The sequence below is a fragment of the Canis lupus genome, chromosome 21, assembly GCF_003254725.2.
Source record: "Canis lupus dingo isolate Sandy chromosome 21, ASM325472v2, whole genome shotgun sequence".
Classification (NCBI taxonomy): Eukaryota; Metazoa; Chordata; class Mammalia; order Carnivora; family Canidae; genus Canis; species Canis lupus.
Window position 1 is genome coordinate 39,655,410 of NC_064263.1, and position 19,450 is coordinate 39,674,859.

The 19,450-nt window shown below is 35.3% G+C and overlaps 1 protein-coding gene across 25 annotated transcripts in view; it reads right to left on the reverse strand.

The window, feature by feature from the left end:
* SOX6 (SRY-box transcription factor 6) overlaps positions 1-19,450 on the reverse strand; it is a 665,863-nt gene that overhangs the window by 402,405 nt on the left and 244,008 nt on the right. Inside the window, exons 1-2 of one of the 25 annotated variants that reach the window (XM_035703774.2) lie at positions 18,339-18,404; positions 10,659-10,747 (exon numbers count right to left, since the gene is read on the reverse strand). The exons of 18 other annotated variants lie outside the window; for them this stretch is intronic. Coding sequence is in view for 3 of the 7 variants with exons in the window: in XM_035703765.2 (XP_035559658.1) it covers positions 10,655-10,668 (14 nt within the window). In the remaining 4 variants the exon portion in view is untranslated. Of the gene's footprint in view, positions 1-5,615; positions 5,701-10,654; positions 10,748-12,815; positions 12,892-18,338; positions 18,425-19,450 lie in introns of those variants that run through there. 6 more of the 25 variants (XM_035703765.2, XM_035703775.2, XM_035703766.2 and 3 more) reach the window with 6 other exon arrangements.

The window sequence follows — 19,450 nt, forward strand, 5'->3', positions numbered from 1 at the left end:
AATTTAGGGTGGAGAGAGACATTAAAAAATTAAAGTAAATTCTCTTTACTTTTTTCCCAATAATTATTCATTGAATATTTAATAATTGCCTGCTATATGCCAGGAACTATTCCATAACAAAAATGTATTTATGTATTATACTTGTGTAATTTTTAATTATTTTTAGTTTTTTAAATGAAATGTATTACCTCAATAAGGACAAATCGAAATAACAGAAAATCTCTAAAATGCTAAAAAACGTGATCCTTTATCTTGTCAACGTACCAGAAGCTCAGGAGCCTTTTAAATATAAGTATAAAGGGGCACCTGGGTGGCTCAGTGATTGAGGGTCTGCCTTTGGTCCCACATCAGGGCTTCCCACAGGCAGACTGCTTCTCCCTCTGCCTATGTCTCTGCCTCTTTCTGTGTCCTCATAAATTAACGAGTAAAATCTTTTTTAAAAAAAAATAAATAAAATAAATAAATAAATAAATAAATAAATGTATACAAATTTAGTGTTCTTTTAAATCTGTTGTCCGTGAGACTAAATTCTTATTCTCCAGATCTAGAACCAATGAAGAAACGAACTGATTTCTCTTTTTTCCCCTTAAAATATACTTCCATTCTCTTATGCTAATTTTTCTGAGGGCTAAGGATGGCAGGTGAAGTCTAAAGTTTTTCTTTGGATTATTTTCAGATATCAAATGGCTGCCAACAGATAAAAATATACCAATTTTCTTATTCACATACTAGAGTAAGCATGACTGAGGAATCCGGAGAGGAAATCTGGCCTTTATGAAGTTCATTCTTTCTTGATATAACTGAGGAATGTATCTTTGTTCGTTATGTTGATTCACCTCCCCTTCTTAGCCAGTTGACATAAAGACATCTTCTTATAAACTTTAATACTGAAATAACTTGGTATAACTCAACTTTTTAACCTTCTTCCCCAATTCCTTTAAGTAACAAGCCCTTCACTACCTCAGCAAAGAAACTCATTCCATTTTTAGACAACTGTAACTGTTACAAAGTGTTTGTCTTCCACCATTCCTGTGATTCTGGCTCCTTGTTCCTTTTACTGCTAACTTACGTTTGACCCTCCAGAGTATACACTCTTTCCCTATACAGCACTTTAGCCATTTCAGACAGCTACTGGGTTCTCTTAAAACTTCTTTCCTCAGGGTAAACATGTCTGGTTCTTTTAACCTAAGAGAAGCTTCTACCAACTGCCCCAGAAATGGTAAAAAAAAAAAAATTAATTTCTCTGCAACCAGATTATTTACCCAATTGAAAAATACAAGTTTTGGCTTTTACCCTAATGCAGCACACAGCCTTCCTGGCTAATCATTACAAATATTCCTGGCAACTTGTCTCCAAAGAACTATCCCTCCACTTGCCTGCACACATGTATATATGCAACATACACATTCTCTTCCACTATTCCTTTTTTAAAAATCTTTTAAATAGGCACGAGAATGTGTCTATCCTGAATTCATGTGACGGGTTTCCATCCAAGGGGCTTGTACTCTCTGCTTAATCACATGGTTTTATTTGAACTATAGTTCATTTACTCCAAATTACAGTGTTTCATTCTTACAAGATCACACCTATTTCTCCTTATTTTTGAAGCCCTAAGATATCAGGCGTGAACTAGGACCATTAAACTTCATTCATAAACCTTAATTTAGAATAGGCTTAGCAATGTGTCTGTTAATTATATGCACTTAACCATCTCATTTCCATTTTTCTGGAGATTGTTAACTACTGTGTATCTCTAGAAAATTACAAAAAAAAATTCAAAATGTTTAAGTCTGAAAAACCTATACAGGACTTTCACCTAATTGGTCATGGTCCTTTGAAGAACCTAATTATACCCTCCAATCAAAATCTTTTTGAAGGAGTAGAGCTGGAGCAAATATTAGTCTGCCCTAGAAAACTATACCTAGGATTTTTTTTAAGCTTTTGTCCAAGCTCCTGTCTGATTTCTATCCCAGTTTTCCTAGCATTTGAAACAAAGATAATAAGACTCTAAGTTTTACTCGAAGATTATACAACATAATATGTGAAAAAGTTCACGTTAGAAGTATAAAGTATAATAAAAATTTAAGGTACAAATTTTTTAGGGGGGATGTAGGAGGAGAGGGAGAGAGAGAATCTTAAGCAGGCTTCACACCAGCGTGGAGCCCAGCATAAGGCTCAATCTCACAACCCTGAGATCATGACCTGAGCCAAAATCAAGAGTCAGACACTTAACCAACTGAACCACCCAGGCGCCCCTAAGGTACAAAATTATTAAATAATGGGACCTTCCATGACCACAAAGAAGCATTCTATAAATTCTCTCCTTTTAACACTGACATGTTAATTAAATTCTTTTTTTCTTCTTTTGTATCTCCTTTTCCCATACCACCCACCAAAAAAAAAAAAAAAATTTTCAGCATAATTTTATAGCCTCAGATTTTAACTACAAATGTCAGCAAAGATTTACATAGAGTACAAGGTATGTATATTCTATCTTTTGAAACCCCAGCCCTCCTCTCAGACTGACTTCATTTTTGTCCCTTTATAACAACCTTTTCTATATTCTCCTGAAAAAAAACCCCAGACTGCCTAACAATATTATAGCAATTATCACCCATATTAATATTTTAGCTATAATTACCCACTTCAAACTCTTACAATTGGCTTCATGGCTTTCCTATGTGAATATATCAGATATATTTTCTCAACTACATGTCCTAAATTTTTCCAGATTTTTAGAGCTCATTGTAGAGTTTCCACATTAAGATTATAGCCACTGGAGCTGTTCTATAAATTTCTAGTTTGAAAGCTCAGTTTTTGCATCCAGGAATGGAGACTTCCCAAAATGAAAATACAGAGTGAAAGATCTCACTGAAAAATAAGCAGCAACAATGGAGAAAAGCTGTCAAATGTTCTATAGCTAGAGGATAAGAAACCAAAAAGGTCCCAGCCACCTCCCTCATCCCATGCTAGCATTAAATTGCATAATTTTACCTAAACAGTATATGCAAACTAAACCACAGGCCATTTTTATGTAATTTTCTTTCTCTCAATCTCCCTTTCTTTTTCTTTCTCATTCACTATATTCTCCTCCGTAATAACAAATATTTATTGAATGCCTGTCATATACCAGACCATGTGTGCTAAATGCAAGGGAAGACATCTGAAAACAAAATAGATCAGTCTAGAATGAAGGGCAGACATTAAACAAAATTCACACACGTACATAATTTAAAATTGCAGTACTACTATGAAATAGAGTGGGAAGCAAGGTCTTTACAGACAGACAAGATTTGAGTTAGAAGGATCAGAGAAGCCTTATCTGAAATAATGACATTTTTAAACAGGGACCTGAAGGATGAGCAAAAGACATTCTGATAAAGAGTGGGAAGAAATGTATTCCAGTTGAGAAGACAGCATTATGTGAAGACCTTAGAGCAGGAAAAATGTGAAGATACAGACCAGTATAGCAGCTGAATTAGAAAGAACTATTGGGGGGATCCCTGGGTGCTCAGAGGTTTAGTGCCTGCCTTTGGCCCAGGGCGCGATCCTGGAGTCCCAGGATTGAGTCCCATGTCAGGCTCCAGGCATGGGGCCTGCTTCTCCCTCCTCCTGTGTCTCTGCCTCTCTCTCTCTCTCTCTCTCTGTCTATCATAAATAAATAAATAAAACTTTTTAAAAAAAAAAGAAAGAAAGAACTTGGGGGATAGGCAAGAGCTGAGGCTGGTAATGCAGTGGCCAGATTGTGCAGGGGTTTTGCAGATTAAAAGAATTTTTTGTTTTAACTAAAGTGCAATAAAAAGCCAAGAAAAGATCTTTTTCGGATTTCAAAGAATAGGAAGTGGAGTTTTTCCTCTTGTATAAAGAACATGGAATTTAACCATAAGAATAAAGAGAGGCATGGCAATGACAAACACCAAATTCAAGAGTGATTACCTCTGGCAAAAAGAGAGGAAGACGTGAAATTGAGAAAGAGTTCACAAGAGGCTTCTTCTGTATTGGTAAGTTTTTATTTCTCATAAATACATAGATATTTTAACCTACACTTTATACCTTTTTATATAATTTTCATAAAATGTTTTAAAGAAATTAATGAATGCTAAGAATTCACTGCTTCATTTCATTCTCCTCTTCTTTCTAAGGTTCATATTAAATAAATCTTCCAACTTTGAGAAAGACAAGCACACGGAATTAAGGGATCTCCCCTCTTATACATTTTGTTTCCCGGGCCTTTATTTTCTAGACTTTAGCGTCAGATCTTAGAGGCTCTTCAATTAGCTTATCTTTTATTTTAGCATACACTATAATCCTTGTAGCTTTCCAACATCCCCAGAGTTAATATGAGGATTAAATGAGATAAAGCATTTAACATAGCATTTAGCCCACAAGAGCTCAATAAATTTTAACTGTTATCTTTATTATCTCACTTATTATGGTCTATACTTACATTCTTACTCCTAAATATGGGCCAGAACATTGGAACTAAGAAAAAGCTGAGTGTATATAGCCAAATGGTGCTCTGGCATTTTGAATGCATATATATTGTATATATTGACTATATACTGAATATACTGTATATATTCATAAACACAGACACACAAATACATGCACAGGGATAATATATATTTCCAATATTGAGTTTATAGTTTCATAGACACACTTTTTCTGTTCTCATTGAAGCATTAAACAACAAAATATTAATTTGAGGCCTTTTTATTGCCACTAAAGAAATACCTTAAAGAAAAGGGTTAAAATTCTGCATTTGACCATACACAGTTACAATTTAACGTCAGTTCAGTAAGTTTGCTAATTTCTCCTGAGTACAATGCTACACTGAAATGATTTATGGTTGCCCAAAGCTGCAATAATATTCAGTACAGTCCATACTATGTTTAAAAGGCTCATTTTTGTAATGTCAAGTAATTCATGCAAGCTTCAATCTTTTGAATTGAATATTGACATCAAAATTTCTTCTACAACAGGAGAAGCAGTCTTTGATGCAAGAACATTATTAAAATCTTATCTTTTCCCTTAATTTTCTTTGTACAAATAGCACAGATCCTCTCATTTCTTTCCTTCCAATTCACAAATACAATAAAAGCTGTCTTTAGAAAGGTCCTTAAACATCACGATGAAATGAGTGTTAGGACCCAGAAAATAAGAGAACTTATGACAGTTTTTGTTACCTAGAAGTCTGAAAAGTATCTCACTTATTTTATGTGAATATTATATTTTAAATTATATTTTCATACCTAAGAATTTGCTCTCGTGAAAAAACAAGTTTGCCACTCAATATTCTTTAGTCTGAGGTTTGGACTCAGATTGTTTTAGTAATCATTCCTCCAGGCCCACTTCCTTGTTCTTAATCACAAATCTAATCGTGTATTTTTATAAATATTCAAAATTAAACATATTTATCTACTTAGGTAAATAATTTTCAGTTAACTTTTACCGATAGCCTAGGTAGAGATCTCATTAACAAACACATTCAGAACTTTTTAGATTTGTTCTGGCAACTTGTAAATTCATAATAGATCTAACTGTTTAAATATATTAACATTCTGGGCATTTAAAAATGAATATAAAAGATTAATTCCAAGTTTTGTTTTACTTACCAAGCTCTGCCATTCCACCTCACTGCCTGAACAATATTATCAGCGCTTCGGATACTCATTCTTGCTAAGTAAAAGGATATTTCTTCTCTAGCTGGATTAATAATCAACTTTCTAGATAGTTCATTTGTAATTCTCTTCTGGTTAACCCTTAGTATTACAGCAGTCTGCCCAACTCATGCTAATCAATTTATGAAGCAGGAAGAAAAGGGTGAAATTCAATTATGCAGATAACAAATGGAAAATAAAAATGAGGGACAGTTCAGATTAGGCACAAAAGAACAATGAACCTTACTTTCTTACACTAAAAGGTATAAATCTTTATGTTAGATATTACAAAAGTGGTCAAATCACATACACAAGAAACAAGATACATGAAGAGAGAAATATAATAGGCTTACAACACACCAGTCCAGTGCTTATTAGCCTGTGTTTTCTGCTTTATTTACATGCAGATAAATACAGATTAGCTCTGGGCTAGAAAATACTTTTCTCTTAGTATAAAGGTCTAACTTTAAACCCCCAGCTGCTTCCTCTCTCAACAGTTGTAATACTTGATCTCTTATTCTACAGTAAGTACCATCTCAGGCTTTATGGCATTTTCTCAAAATGTGACCTATAAACACTTGCATCAGAAAAATCTGAGTGCTTGTTAAAATATAGATACATGGGCCCCACCTCGGAAATCCAAAGCACCTCAGGTGATTCTTATGTACACTAAAAGTTTGAAAGCCATTTCTGACCTCATCTAAGGAGACTCCAACACAATCCTTTGGGACTCAGAATGAAATCAATTAATCCTGCTGCTAGGTTGACCTCAACCTTTTGCTTTGATTCTAATAACTAGGATTCTACATTGCTTTCCTGTATCTAAATACATTAGCCACCTAAGACCATGACCCTTACATGGTTATGGTAATCTTTCACTTGTGGTCTACTCAGAAACCAGAATCTGTCCTTTAATTACCCCTGTTGTCTATGGCCTTATGGTGGCCTAGCTGCCTAAATCATGAACTACCACTTGCCCAGGCATTTCTTGCTTTGTTTGCCTAACTAAACACTTTAATCTCCTGTTTTATGTCTTCCTTCCACATATATGGACCTGTTGGTATTCATTGTCCAGTCTTTTAGTGAATGCATTTTGCCTGCTATGTTCACTTTATTCCAAGGCTGTTCCACTCCTCTAACAGTTTGCTCTATGCCTGTTGTGATGGAACAGAACTTGCTTAATCACGTGTAGAACTGTGAAATGAACAATTAGCTACAAGACGAAAAGAGATATAGACATGGCAGCCACTGGTTTCACAAATTGTTACAAAGGTTCATGTTTGTATTCGGAATAAAGGAAAAGATAATGTCTATGGGAGGACAAGGGGATAAGCAAAATGGGTGAAGGGGAGTGGGAGATACAGGCCCCCATTTACACAATGAATAAGTCCTAGGAATAAAAGACATGGCATAAGGAATATAGTCAATGACTATATATCATAATAGCATTGAATGGTGACAAACGGCAGCTACATTGGTGTGGAGAATAGCATAATGTATGGAATTGTTGAGTCACTATGTTGTATACCTGAAACTAATGTCACATTGTGTACCAACTGTGAGCAAAAAAAGAAAATTAAAGATAATGATTATTTATTTTTATTTATTTTATTTTTTAGATAATGATTATTTAAAAAGAACCAGGGAAAGCTAAAGAAAAATTCTTGAAAACTGGAATAGTATACTACGTAAAATAAAGTGAAAAAAATTTTAATTCTAATCATTTGCTTATATTTTCTTGGAACCTATTAAGAAAGGTCAACAGGACAATGATTATTTAATGTGGGGAGAATGTTTAAGTAAGTAAAAGAAAAACAATACTGGACTAGTAGAACTCTGAAGACTTGGATTTCTCACGGCCTCTATAACTTCCTAGATTTGTGATCTAGATTAAGTCTCTTAATAGTTTTGTGCCTCAGTCCCTAAATAGGTCTAGTAAATCATGCCCTCTGTGTCTAAGATTATTCTGATAATTAAAACAAGATCATATTTATTAAAAGATTTGAAACTATAAATGCCTTATAGATGTAAGGGATTATTATAGCTAATAAATTGCTATTTTATAAAGATTATAATTAACACCTACCCAAAACCTACCCCCAAAAATATATAAAGTGACCATTGTTTTGTTTAGTTTTATATTTTTTAAGTATAAACCATATGCATTGAAAGAAATAAAGTTTGTAAAATGTCTTTCTTTTTTTAATAAATTTATTTTTTATTGGTGTTCAATTTGCCAACATATAGAATAACACCCAGTGCTCATTCCATCAAGTAACCCCCTCAGTGCCCGTCACCCAGTCACCCCCACCCCCCACCCACCTCCCCTTCCACCACCCCTAGTTCATTTCCCAGAGTTAGGAGTCTCTCATGTTCTGTCTCCCTTTCTGGTATTTCCCACTCATTTTTTCTCATTTCCCCTTTATACCCTTTTACTATTTTTTATATTCCCCAAATGAATGAGACCATATAATGTTTGTCCTTCTCCGATTGACTTTTTTCATTCAGCATAATACCCTCCAGTTCCATCCACGTCGAAGCAAATGGTAGGTGTTTGTCGTTTCTAATAGCTGAGTAATATTCCATTTTATACATAAACCACATCTTCTTTATCCATTCATCTTTCGATGGACACCGAGGCGCCTTCCACAGTTTGGCTATTGTGGACATTGCTGCTAGAAACATCGGGGTGCAGGTGTCCCGGCATTTCATTGCATCTGTATCTTTGGGGTAAATCCCCAGCAGTGCAATTGCTGGGTCGTAGGGCAGGTCTATTTTTAACTCTTTGAGGAACCTCCACACAGTTCTCCACAATGAGATACCACCTCACATCAGTGAGAATGGGGAAAATTAACAAGGCAGGAAACCACAAATGTTGGAGAGGATGTGGAGAAAGGGGAACCCTCCTGCACTGTTGGTGGGAATGTGAACTCGTGCAGCCACTCTGGAAAACTGTGTGGAGGTTCCTCAAAGAGTTAAAAGGTCTTTCTTAAGAAAATTTCAGGAATAGGACTAATATCAATCGGGGCAGTATAAGGTAAAATCATCCCAAAATATAAGTAAATAAGTAGATAACCGAAGTTTGTCTAGGTCAGACACAAACCTTACGAGTCTTACCAGAAGCATGTTTAGATGAGGAAAGGTTCATTTGGATTGACACTGGTGACATTTCTTATCCAGAACCATGTCCCTAAAGCAAGAGTTCAGTGTGACTCTGCACAACCAAACCTTAGAGCATTTGTTGCAAGAAATTTAGACTGTATCCAATATAGTTTAAGATTCAGTCAAGTGCTATGATTTAATTTAACTGGTTAATGTGTACATATTAACATTCAGAAGACAGAAGTGCTTAGCAGGTATACAAATTGGTTGATGAACATTACCCATGTGAAGAAAAAAGTATTGATTCTTGACTTAAAAAATAGACACTTCCAGTGTTTTAAATTTTAATAAATGTATTCAACAAATATTGTTGAGCACCTCTCAGGTTCTAGGCATTATTCAAGATGTTGGGGAATATGAGTGACTAAAACAGTCAAAAATTCTCTGCTATGTAGAGCTTATATTCCAGGAAATATACGAGAAAGAGGGCCAATAAATTTAATAGATATACAAATTATATTAAAAATTTATAAAGTCTATGGAAAAAATAGAACAGCATTAGGGAAATCAGGAATGTTTGGAGGGTTACAACTTAGTGGGGTGGGGGGGACACAGGGAAAAGGAGAAAGAATTTTAAGCAGGCTCCACTCCCAGCATGGAGCCCAGTGGAGGGCTTGATCTCACAACCTTGAGATCATGACTTGAGCCGAAATCAAGAGCTGGACACTTGACTGACTAAGCCACCCAGCCACCCTTGGAGGGTTGCAATTTTAAAATAGAGTGATCAGTCTTCAGGATATTTACTCAAAGAAAGCAAAAACACTAATTCAAAAAGATATATTCCTATGTTTATTGGAGCATTATTTACTTACAACAGCCAAGATATGGAAGCCACCCAAGTGTCCATCCATAGATAAATGGATAAAGGTATGGTATATAAATAAAATGAGATATTACTCAGTCATTATAAAGAATGAAATCTTGTCATTCTCAACAACATGGATGAATCAGAAGGTATTGTGGTAAGTGAAATAAGTCAGAGACAAATACTATATGATTTCACCTATATGTGGAATCTAAAAAACAAAACCAAAGAACAAATATACAAACAAACACAATCACAACTACAAAAAATAAATACTCATAAATATAGAGAAAAAAAAACAGTGGTTGCCAAAGGGAAGTGGGGGGGAGTGAAATAGGTAAAAGGGAATTATAACTCCAGTTATTAAATAAGTAAGTCACAGGGATGAAACATATATCATAGAGAATATACTCAATAATATTATAATAACATAATATGTTGACAGATGGTAACTACACTTATGGGGGATAAGCATTTCATACTGTATATAACAGTCAAATCGCTATGCTGTACACCTGAAAATAATATTTTATTAAATATCAAGCATACTTCAACTAAAAATTAATTAGTTAAATTAATTTAAATAGAGTGGTCAAGATAGACCTCATTGAGAAGATGACATCTAAGCAAAAACTTGAAGGAAGTGATGACATCTGCTGTGATTCTTTGCTCATAGAAAGGTTTTTTTCACCAACTTTTAAATTTTACCACTTTAATGATAAATTGAAGATAGTCTTACAAATTAATTTTAATATTTATATTTCATATAATATACTTTCATATTTATATTTTTATATTGGTGAACATTTCATATTATAACTTTGATATTATAAGAGTGAAAGTTAAAATTGATACTCCAATACTAAAACAAATTACAGTACATCAATATGGTATATAATATGGTAAAGTCATGTTTTCAAAAACTAATGGGAAAATGTAATAAAATGATCTTTTAAGTACAAAAACATATTTATAGTAGGATCCAATTTTGAAATTTCTTTTCATTTACTCAACTATTTTTCAGTACCTACTATGAGCCATGCACTGTTCTGGGCATCAGAGAAAGAGGAGTAAACAAGCTAGACATGTTCTTTCTTCTCATACACACATAGATAAAATACTGAAATGAAATATACCAAAATGTTACTGGGGAGTAAAGGTTTTTATTACAAAACAATAAGGTGAAATTATGGATTATTTTATTTTCCCCTCCATGTTTAAATATAATCCAAAATTTCTAAATATACTCTGCATAATTCTAAAAACTAAACTATAGCATTTATATTGATCTAAATAATATGATTCATATTTGTCTTGGGGTGTCTGTTTAGATAAAGCACAAATATACACCTAATATTCTGAATATACATTACATTTTTTCAATCATATACTGATTCTTATGTCTTTTAACACCTAATAAAGTTGGATAGTATCAGGTCCCTTTCTACAGATGCAAAAACTAAAAAACAGAACAGTGAACTAATTTGTCAAACTAGAAAGAAAAAGTGTTTAAAATTATAATACTGTGTGAAGGTGTCTCACACAGTGCCTAGATCAAGAGATGCTGCAGATTCTGAATGCAATGCCAAAACCTTGAAGTACATCTCTCCCCAGTTATGCTGTGGTTTTGTGTGGAGTTTTTCATTAGGAAAAAATGTTTCATTTGTTTAAAATGAACCTTTAATAGTTACAAAAATCTGATCCAAATCCCAGTACCACCACCACCACCAGCTTGTTCTATTAGCTTTATTCCATCTCCCTACAGCCTCTAAAATCACCTGTAAACAAGACATGTTCCTGTAATGTTTCTTCATTCTTCCTTTGATTTTAAGTTTTTATATTCAAATAGCATAGCAAATGGCATCTATATGTCTACCTCTAACTAGCTGAGTTATCTTGGGCAAGTCATTTTAACTTTCCGGCCTCTTCTTATTTTTCAAATATTAGAGTTGGACTAGATAATCCCAAAAGTCCTTAAACTCTATGTGTTTCATGCCCACAATAAATTAAAAGAACACAACTTCTGAAAGAAAGAAAGAAAGAAAGAAAGAAAGAAAGAAAGAAAGAAAGAGAAAGAAAGAAAGAAAGAAAGAAAGAAAGAAAGAAAGAAAGAAAGAAAGAAAGGCTATAGCAATAAAGACAGTTGGCTAGAAAAAGTAAGAAAACAAAGACCTGGTATTAAAAGAAAATTTGAAAATCTCCCCAATCTCCTGGACCAAGTCCAGTTTCAATTATACAAAGGTTGTTTGGGGACAATAGAGAGCAAGAAATATGAAGGATCCTTTGATCATCAAAAGATGATCCTTTTGCCTAAAAGGATAGTGTTCCTATACTCTCTCTGGTTCCAAACACACACACACACACACACACACACACACACACAACCAACCACAAACACAACCAAGTATTTTAATATTGGAAGGAAAATAGAAGCCAGTCATTTTGCTGAAATGAAAGTATTTCAAATCCAGAGAGAGTGATTTGGTTTTGAGGATTTTTATGAACTAACACTGTGTCCAATCCTTTCCTATCACCTCCTCTGTAATACAAAACCCCAATAGCTCTTAAAATGGTTGCACTTTCTTGTGTACAGAGAGAAAAATTTGTGTTGCTATTGCAGCAACATCTAAACAGTTTCCTGTAAACTTTCTGTGATGGAAGTCGTAGAATTTATGATAAAACCCTGTAGAGTGGTGAAACAAATTTCTTTCATATTTATCATTCATTTTATTCAGTGTGCATTTGAAGGAAAACCTTTTAAGAACACCAATAATGTGAGAAAGCTACAACAACTAAATTTATTGTTAAGTATCACATCACTGGTCCTCCTGGGAGTTCAGGAAGAAAGCTTAAATCACATTTCCTAACACATTGGAGAGCTTCCCAGAGATGTGATGGCCCACAGAGGCAAACCATCCAAAGCACACTGGAATCTCAGAGATGGTGACAAAGAAATATCACTTTGTTTAATAAAAGCAAATTGAAGCTACCCTTTTATTTTTTAAAACAAAGTACAAACTCTCTCTTACCCCATTTTTCTCCTTTCCTTGCCCTGCCCCCCCCCCCCCCCCCCCCCCCCCCGCCGTTTCACCTGACTAAACTGTAGGTATTTGTTCCATCACCTGACTTAGGGGCTGGCTAGAAATATTAGAAAAAAACAATCTACCATTGTTACATGAGACAACAACCTTTCATGTCCTTGAAGCTCACCATGACCTTTCATCTTTCCTATCCCCAGTGGTCTCTCCTAACAACTAAAACTACACTCAGTTGGGCTGAATTCCAGATTGTCATAAAAAGAACCCTATCCTTTCAAAACAAAACCAATTTTTACACCAAGGTGGGGGAGAAACACAAGTCCATTGTTCCCTCACAGATGGAAGTTGGAGTTACTAAGGCAACTGCTCTAATCCTCCTTTTTACCACCTTTTTCACATCACTGGCCTATCAAGTATGCTACCTTTTAACTCATAAGCTCAAAAGCTGGTAGTCTAACTGGCTGCCCTAATTAGCTACGATTTTCACACTACAGACAACATGATGAGCTAATCGAAATTTGCAAAATAATGACGTACCTCCAGCAAATATTCCTCCTCCTGAGGCCCAGTCTTAGAATAACAATAATGAGACCATTATTAGAGAAGGGCATTAAAATGCTGCACTGCTGCTAAACAGAGAACTTAATTGTTCTGGTCTTGTCCATTGAATCAACAACCTATTGTTGTGGACTTGAAAAATAAAGGACTGGAGAATGGGTGCCATGATGATTGGTCTGTGCGGCCATACCGGCACTCTGTAGAATTGTTTTCTTTTGAAACTCTTGATGGACTAGTAGTTTTGTTTAAAAGTAACATAAAAGGCGATTGTCTGGATAAAAAGTCCTATTTATTGAAATCCTTAGAAGCAGTTGCATGGATTTGTTCGTGACCCCTGAGATAAAAACATAGTGACCATAATAACACCATTTGTAGAGAGCCCTGTTACCACTGCCTACAGTAACATAAGATAAGAGACAGTCTTTTCTAGCTACTGTAGGAAGGAAGGAAGTACTTCTGAGCAGAAAGCAAGAATGATAAAAGGTCAAATACTGGATAAAGCTCATTAATCTCTGAAAGGGAGACTTTTAAAAATAATGCTAATTTAAGAATTCTGCACAATTGCTACAGATTCAAGCACATGTAAAAAGGCTCACAGCTCTTTTTCTTTTTTCTTTTCTCACTTTTAAGCTTCATTCCTTTGCTTAAAAAGAAGGATTAAAATAAAATGATTATTAAATAACTGAAGCAAGATGTCTCAGGATAACCTGGAGAACAAAAAAACCCGAAGGTTTCCAGATAATTATTTTTATGTTCATCCCCACTCTATAGCAAGAATAATGAAATACTAAAGTTAAAGGTTAACTAGTATAGGATTCTTAGCAGTAGAAAAGCACTGTTTACACATTGTTAAAGTGTCTTCTCTATGGAGCCACAGTACATGTTTTCTGTAAAGTCAGGTGGATTTTAGTGTTGAACTATGGTGGGAGGGAGTGTACTTTCTTGTTAGGTATTTTTGGGGTGGGGTTGTTTGTGGGGTTTTTTTATCAAGTGAAATCTGCATTATATAAAAGTGTATTAAATTGTAAATAAGACCTCTTGCTTCATTCAATCTGTGCTTTGCTTCATTTATCTTCATCTTGTTAGGCTAAATTAATTAACAATCTCACTGTTGCACACTTTCTCTTTTCATTACATCAAATAATGGCCCGTATATGGAGAAAGCACTCACCACGGGAATTCTGTAACTCTACTGCTAAGAAGAGTTTCTATGTAGCAGTGCAGTGATAGTAACTGGATATATTCATTTTATAAGCATTTATCAAATGTACTTTCCATTGTTAACAACTAATTAAGCACCTAAATTCTTAACATATCAATAAGAAGCCATAAGGGGGAAAAAAAACCTAACCAAAATAGAAGTTGCAAGATACTTCAAAAAGGAAAAAAAATCCTGTTGTATATGCACAACTAGATTTCACCATCCATGTCACCCGAAATAAGAAAAACCCCATGCAAATTTGACACGTATGTTTTCATAGATATGACACAACATTGTATAAAAGGTTTAAAAGACACGCCCAAAGCTGTTGTATTCCTTGCTTTGGAATGTCTAACATGTGATAAATTGGATGATTAGAATTTCATTGGTAAATCCCATTATTTTAAATCTAGAAGAGTGAAGTGTGTTAAACTCTTTTGTAAGTTTTCTTTCAACCTGAAACACTGTGGCATCTGGAGCTATGCAAATGGACAAAATGGTAAAGCCCTTCTTAATCTTCCCTGTTCCACCAGTGTTTCTTTCTCCAATCACAGCTTTGTGGGTGATATCTTTCTGCGAGCATTTCTTATTTAATTAAAACAGACACTGACAGAAGGACATGGATTAGTACTGTAATGATGCATTTACTTAGATTAATCGGAGGCTCCTTTTAGAGTAATGGCTTAAACAAAGAACAAAAGGAAATTGTTATGAAACAGCCTTTTATCCCAGGCAAAGGTCGCATTATGAGGTTTTTAATTTTGTCAGCTTCTGTTATACTCTGCCTTGCTAGTGGAACATGAGAAGTGCTTTTACCCCCAATAAAGCCAGTTATTATAAAAACAGCCATTAAAGCTGCAAATTAAAATGTCTGGTTTTAAAACAGGTTACTTAGCTTTCAGAATCCTCTAATTAGCATGTTGCGCATTGTTGTGAGGAAAAGAAGACTAAAATGCTAATGACCTACCGCCAGGTGACCATACTGCTGTGCAAAATAATAAGGACCTTTCCAACTAACATGACGAATTAACTAAGTACAGGTTCCCCCATCCAGCACCTCTTCTCTGAGTAGAGATCAGTAAAGCCTAGTCTCTGTCCTGGGGACCAGGATTCTCAGCCCTCTACTTAAACGATATACTCACTAAAAAGCAGACTTCTTTCTACAACAAAAGAAAGTGAATGAAATAGCAATAGAGCATCTGAAAGTAAAAAAAGACAACAGTGATTTGTTGTCAAAGCACAAAGAAAGAATTAAAGCACCAGGTCCCTAACAAAACTACCTCATTGCTTCTTTCATCCAACACCTCCCCTTTAATAAGTTGGACTTTCAGAGTGTAAATGGAATTAAGATTTGAAAGCTCAGTCTTCATTCACAACATTCACTTTTACACTTTGTTGTTTTCAAATAGCCTAAAGTAAAGCCAGTTTCCCTTTTTTGAGCCTCATTTTTTTCTATTTTACTGACTCCACTCACCACCACCTCTTCTTCCCAGTCAAAATTTGCTCTTTTCAAAGGATATATTGGCTTTTGTGTTTCTTGCTACATGAATTTGACTTTATTTGCACTATTTGCACTTTTTTTTTACCTTAACTTTTTTGTATACGGAATGACTCTGTGCCCTGTTAAGGGTAACATACATTAGCTGAAAATATAGACTGGGTGGAGGTATCTCCGGAGTTCCTAAAATTGACCCACAAAGAAAACATATTTCACTTTAAATCAAGTCTCACACAAGTATCACTGAGAGGCTAGCTCTAGGAATTTCTTGAAATCATTATGAAACATATGTTGTCATTGAAACAGCAAGAAATCACTAGGAGTCATCGGTGATATTTGCCCAGTTGAGTCTTTTTTAAAAGAGGTTAACTGAGGTTGTATCAATTATCTATGGCCACAAAAATGCTGCAGGTTCGACCACCCCCAAACTCAGTGACTTAAAACAATAAGCATTTATTTAGCTCATGTGTTTGCAGTCAGCTGGGCACTTCTGCTTTTAGCTGAGCTCACCAACATGTCTTGTGGTTGGCCGGCTTTTGGCTGATCTAGGATGGCCTTGGCTGGGACAACTAGAGTAATTCAACTTTGCTCCATATGTCTCATCCACCAGCAAACTAGCTTGTTCTTCTCGTGGGGACAGAAAAGGGCAAGAATGTGAACAGAAACGTACAAGTACTTTCACAAGCCTCGACTTGTATCACCTTTGCTAACATCCCATTGGCCAAAGCAAGTTAAATGATAGATCCCAGAGTCAAGGGATGAGTCAGAAAACCCTTCTAAAATGGAAGGGCACTGTAAAGTCTCATGACAAAGGTCATGGATACAATGAAGGAAGAAGGAAAATTGGGGCCTTTGAGCAATCAATCTTAGCAAAGAGGTCAAGGTCATTTTGAGGATTCCCAAAGTTCTTCTGAAGAAGTTTCTGTTTTGTTCCATTTGCACTAATGTAGTCTAGATAGCCACTCAAAACTGATACATTTTTATTTAATAAGTGACAGAAACTCTTCAAAAAAATAATCATCTCCACTGATTTTCAATTTAAAACCTGCAACCATACAGTTAATTCTGAAATACGACCTCTACAAATTCACCATTTATTCTGGCTTACTGAGTGCTCACTTCGGCAACACACACACTAAAATATTTTGGCTTACTAGCCTGGTGGGAATCAGTTATTCCTTGATAAAGGGTTTCAAAACTACAAACTTTGAGTCTTAGAAGGCTCCTTTCCACTTACAGAAGTAGCTAAGTTTGAGAAAACATCTAATGGATGCTGGATCCAGAAATTTGTCACTATATCTCAGAAAGTATTAACAGTCCAACACCAAAGAATACCAGCAAACAGACAGTATATTGTAGTCTTTCACCACAGCAAATGCAGCTGAAATAGCACTGTTTTTAATTTTTTTTTCAGTTCAGCACTCATGACTCAAATCTCTATTGTTCTTCTAATATCTCGGACAGTTTTTTTTAAATTTTTATTTATTTTTGATAGTCACACAGAGAGAGAGAGAGAGGCAGAGACATAGGCAGAGGGAGAAGCAGGCTCCATGCACTGGGAGCCTGACGTGGGATTCGATCCCGGGTCTCCAGGATCGCGCCCTGGGCCAAAGGCAGGCGCTAAACCGCTGCGCCACCCAGGGATCCCCTCTCGGACAGTTTAAAAAAAAAAAAAGGAAAGGAAAGAAAATCTTTGGTCTCACAGGGCTACATGATAGAGGGTGTACTAATTTTAAACTCTAAAAATTTCTCTGTTTTGGACCACATGAAACAGAAGATCAGCGAGGAAAGTATTCACGGTTTCTGCATGAATTTCAAAGAGTTAATGTGACAGAGGCCTTACACATGGTTTTAGGGAGATACCTAGAGTCAGTTACCAGTCTTTCCACTCAGATACACTCATCTAGCAGGAGTAGGAGTGATTACTGGGCAGAATTCCTAAACCCCATGGCAAAGGAAATACTATCCTATATAGCACCACTCAACAATTATCCCTGTGAGCAATTAAAATAACCAGTGAAGTGGGTCTCCAAAAGGAGCCTTCAGCCATTCCTTCATGGGAGCCAGCACTGACAATGTGGGCTGCCAAAGCTGGCACTAACACTCGAAGAACAAGAAAGAAAGGCCAGCAAAGCTCAATCTTGCATCTAAAGATATTAAAAAGGAAACTAAATGACATAGGGAAAACTATCTTAAGAATTACCCAATTAATGGAGAACAGGAAAAAACATCACATAATAATATGGCTTTTAAGTTCTTTTTTACTTTCCACCTATCCCTTTACAACTTTATCAGTAATGATTTTTTTAAAATGAAGCCCTAAATTATTGTTTGCCTTTTATAAACAAGGATGATACCTGGCAAGAATGCCATTTGCACTGGTTTTCTAATGTTTTGATCAACCAAATCTTCTCACCTGGTCTTTAGCAAGTATCAACCATTAGATCAGTGATTGAAGGCCATGGAACAGAGCAAAGGTAATAGGTCCATATAAGAATCAAGACAAGCATTGTGCCCTCATTAACACTAGGTTCTAAACAAACAATAGACCCATGTTCAGAGAGCTGTACTAATTCTTCTCAATAGAAGCAGCTTGGGTTTAACTCAAATTTTCCTTTAAAAATCTCTTTGTTTTGACAGGCAAAAAAGAAAGAAAAACAAAAGCACCTGGATATCAGAAAAAGCCTTCAGAGAACAAGGATGAAAAAAAGAAAGCTTGAACTCCTTAAGAAGAATCATATTTGAATATCCAGTACCTGGTGCAGAGTAGGTGCTGAAAAATTGTGTTGAATTAAATTGTGATACATTTAGAACAGTAAGAACAGAAGAAAGTCAGCACCTCTTTTGTAAGAAATTGCATCAGTAATCATATATCAGATACTCAGAAAGGCCAAACTTGAAGAGTTCCTAACATTTGTGAACTATTTTTTATAAGATGAAATGAAACATCGGTCAAATTACATATGGACTCAAAGCTACTCCCCAGATTTTTTATAGAGATAAAAATCTAACTAAAATTAACTCCCAGGAGAGTCTTGGAGAGAGAACAATGTCATAAATGGCTTAATGCAACCAATGGGAAAATTGTGGGACCTGAAGGAGAAGTTCTATCCTTGTACCTTTTTTTCCAAATCCTTTACCTTTTAAGGGTATTAGGGATATAAACAGACTAATTAAAACGTATTTAAATTTCAGATCATGTGTAGCTCCAACTTTGGTTCAGGAACCTTTTTCAATGTTCAGTTAATGGTTTCTCTAATAACCAGTATCTTCCCTAACCAACATCATAAAACTACCCTCCTCTTAATCCCAATTGATCATACTATAGGTCTGCCAAAATATATTCAAAAATAAACACCAAAATAATATATAGAGGCAATCTCCACACTTACAGAGACTTATAGAGGCAACCTCCATGCTTTACCAACATTTTCTCTATTCCCAATTTCCTCCCCCAGTCTCTCCCTGTGCCAAAATTTAAAAAACAAAACAAAAATGCCAGCTTAGGTTGATGTTTCAAAATACTTT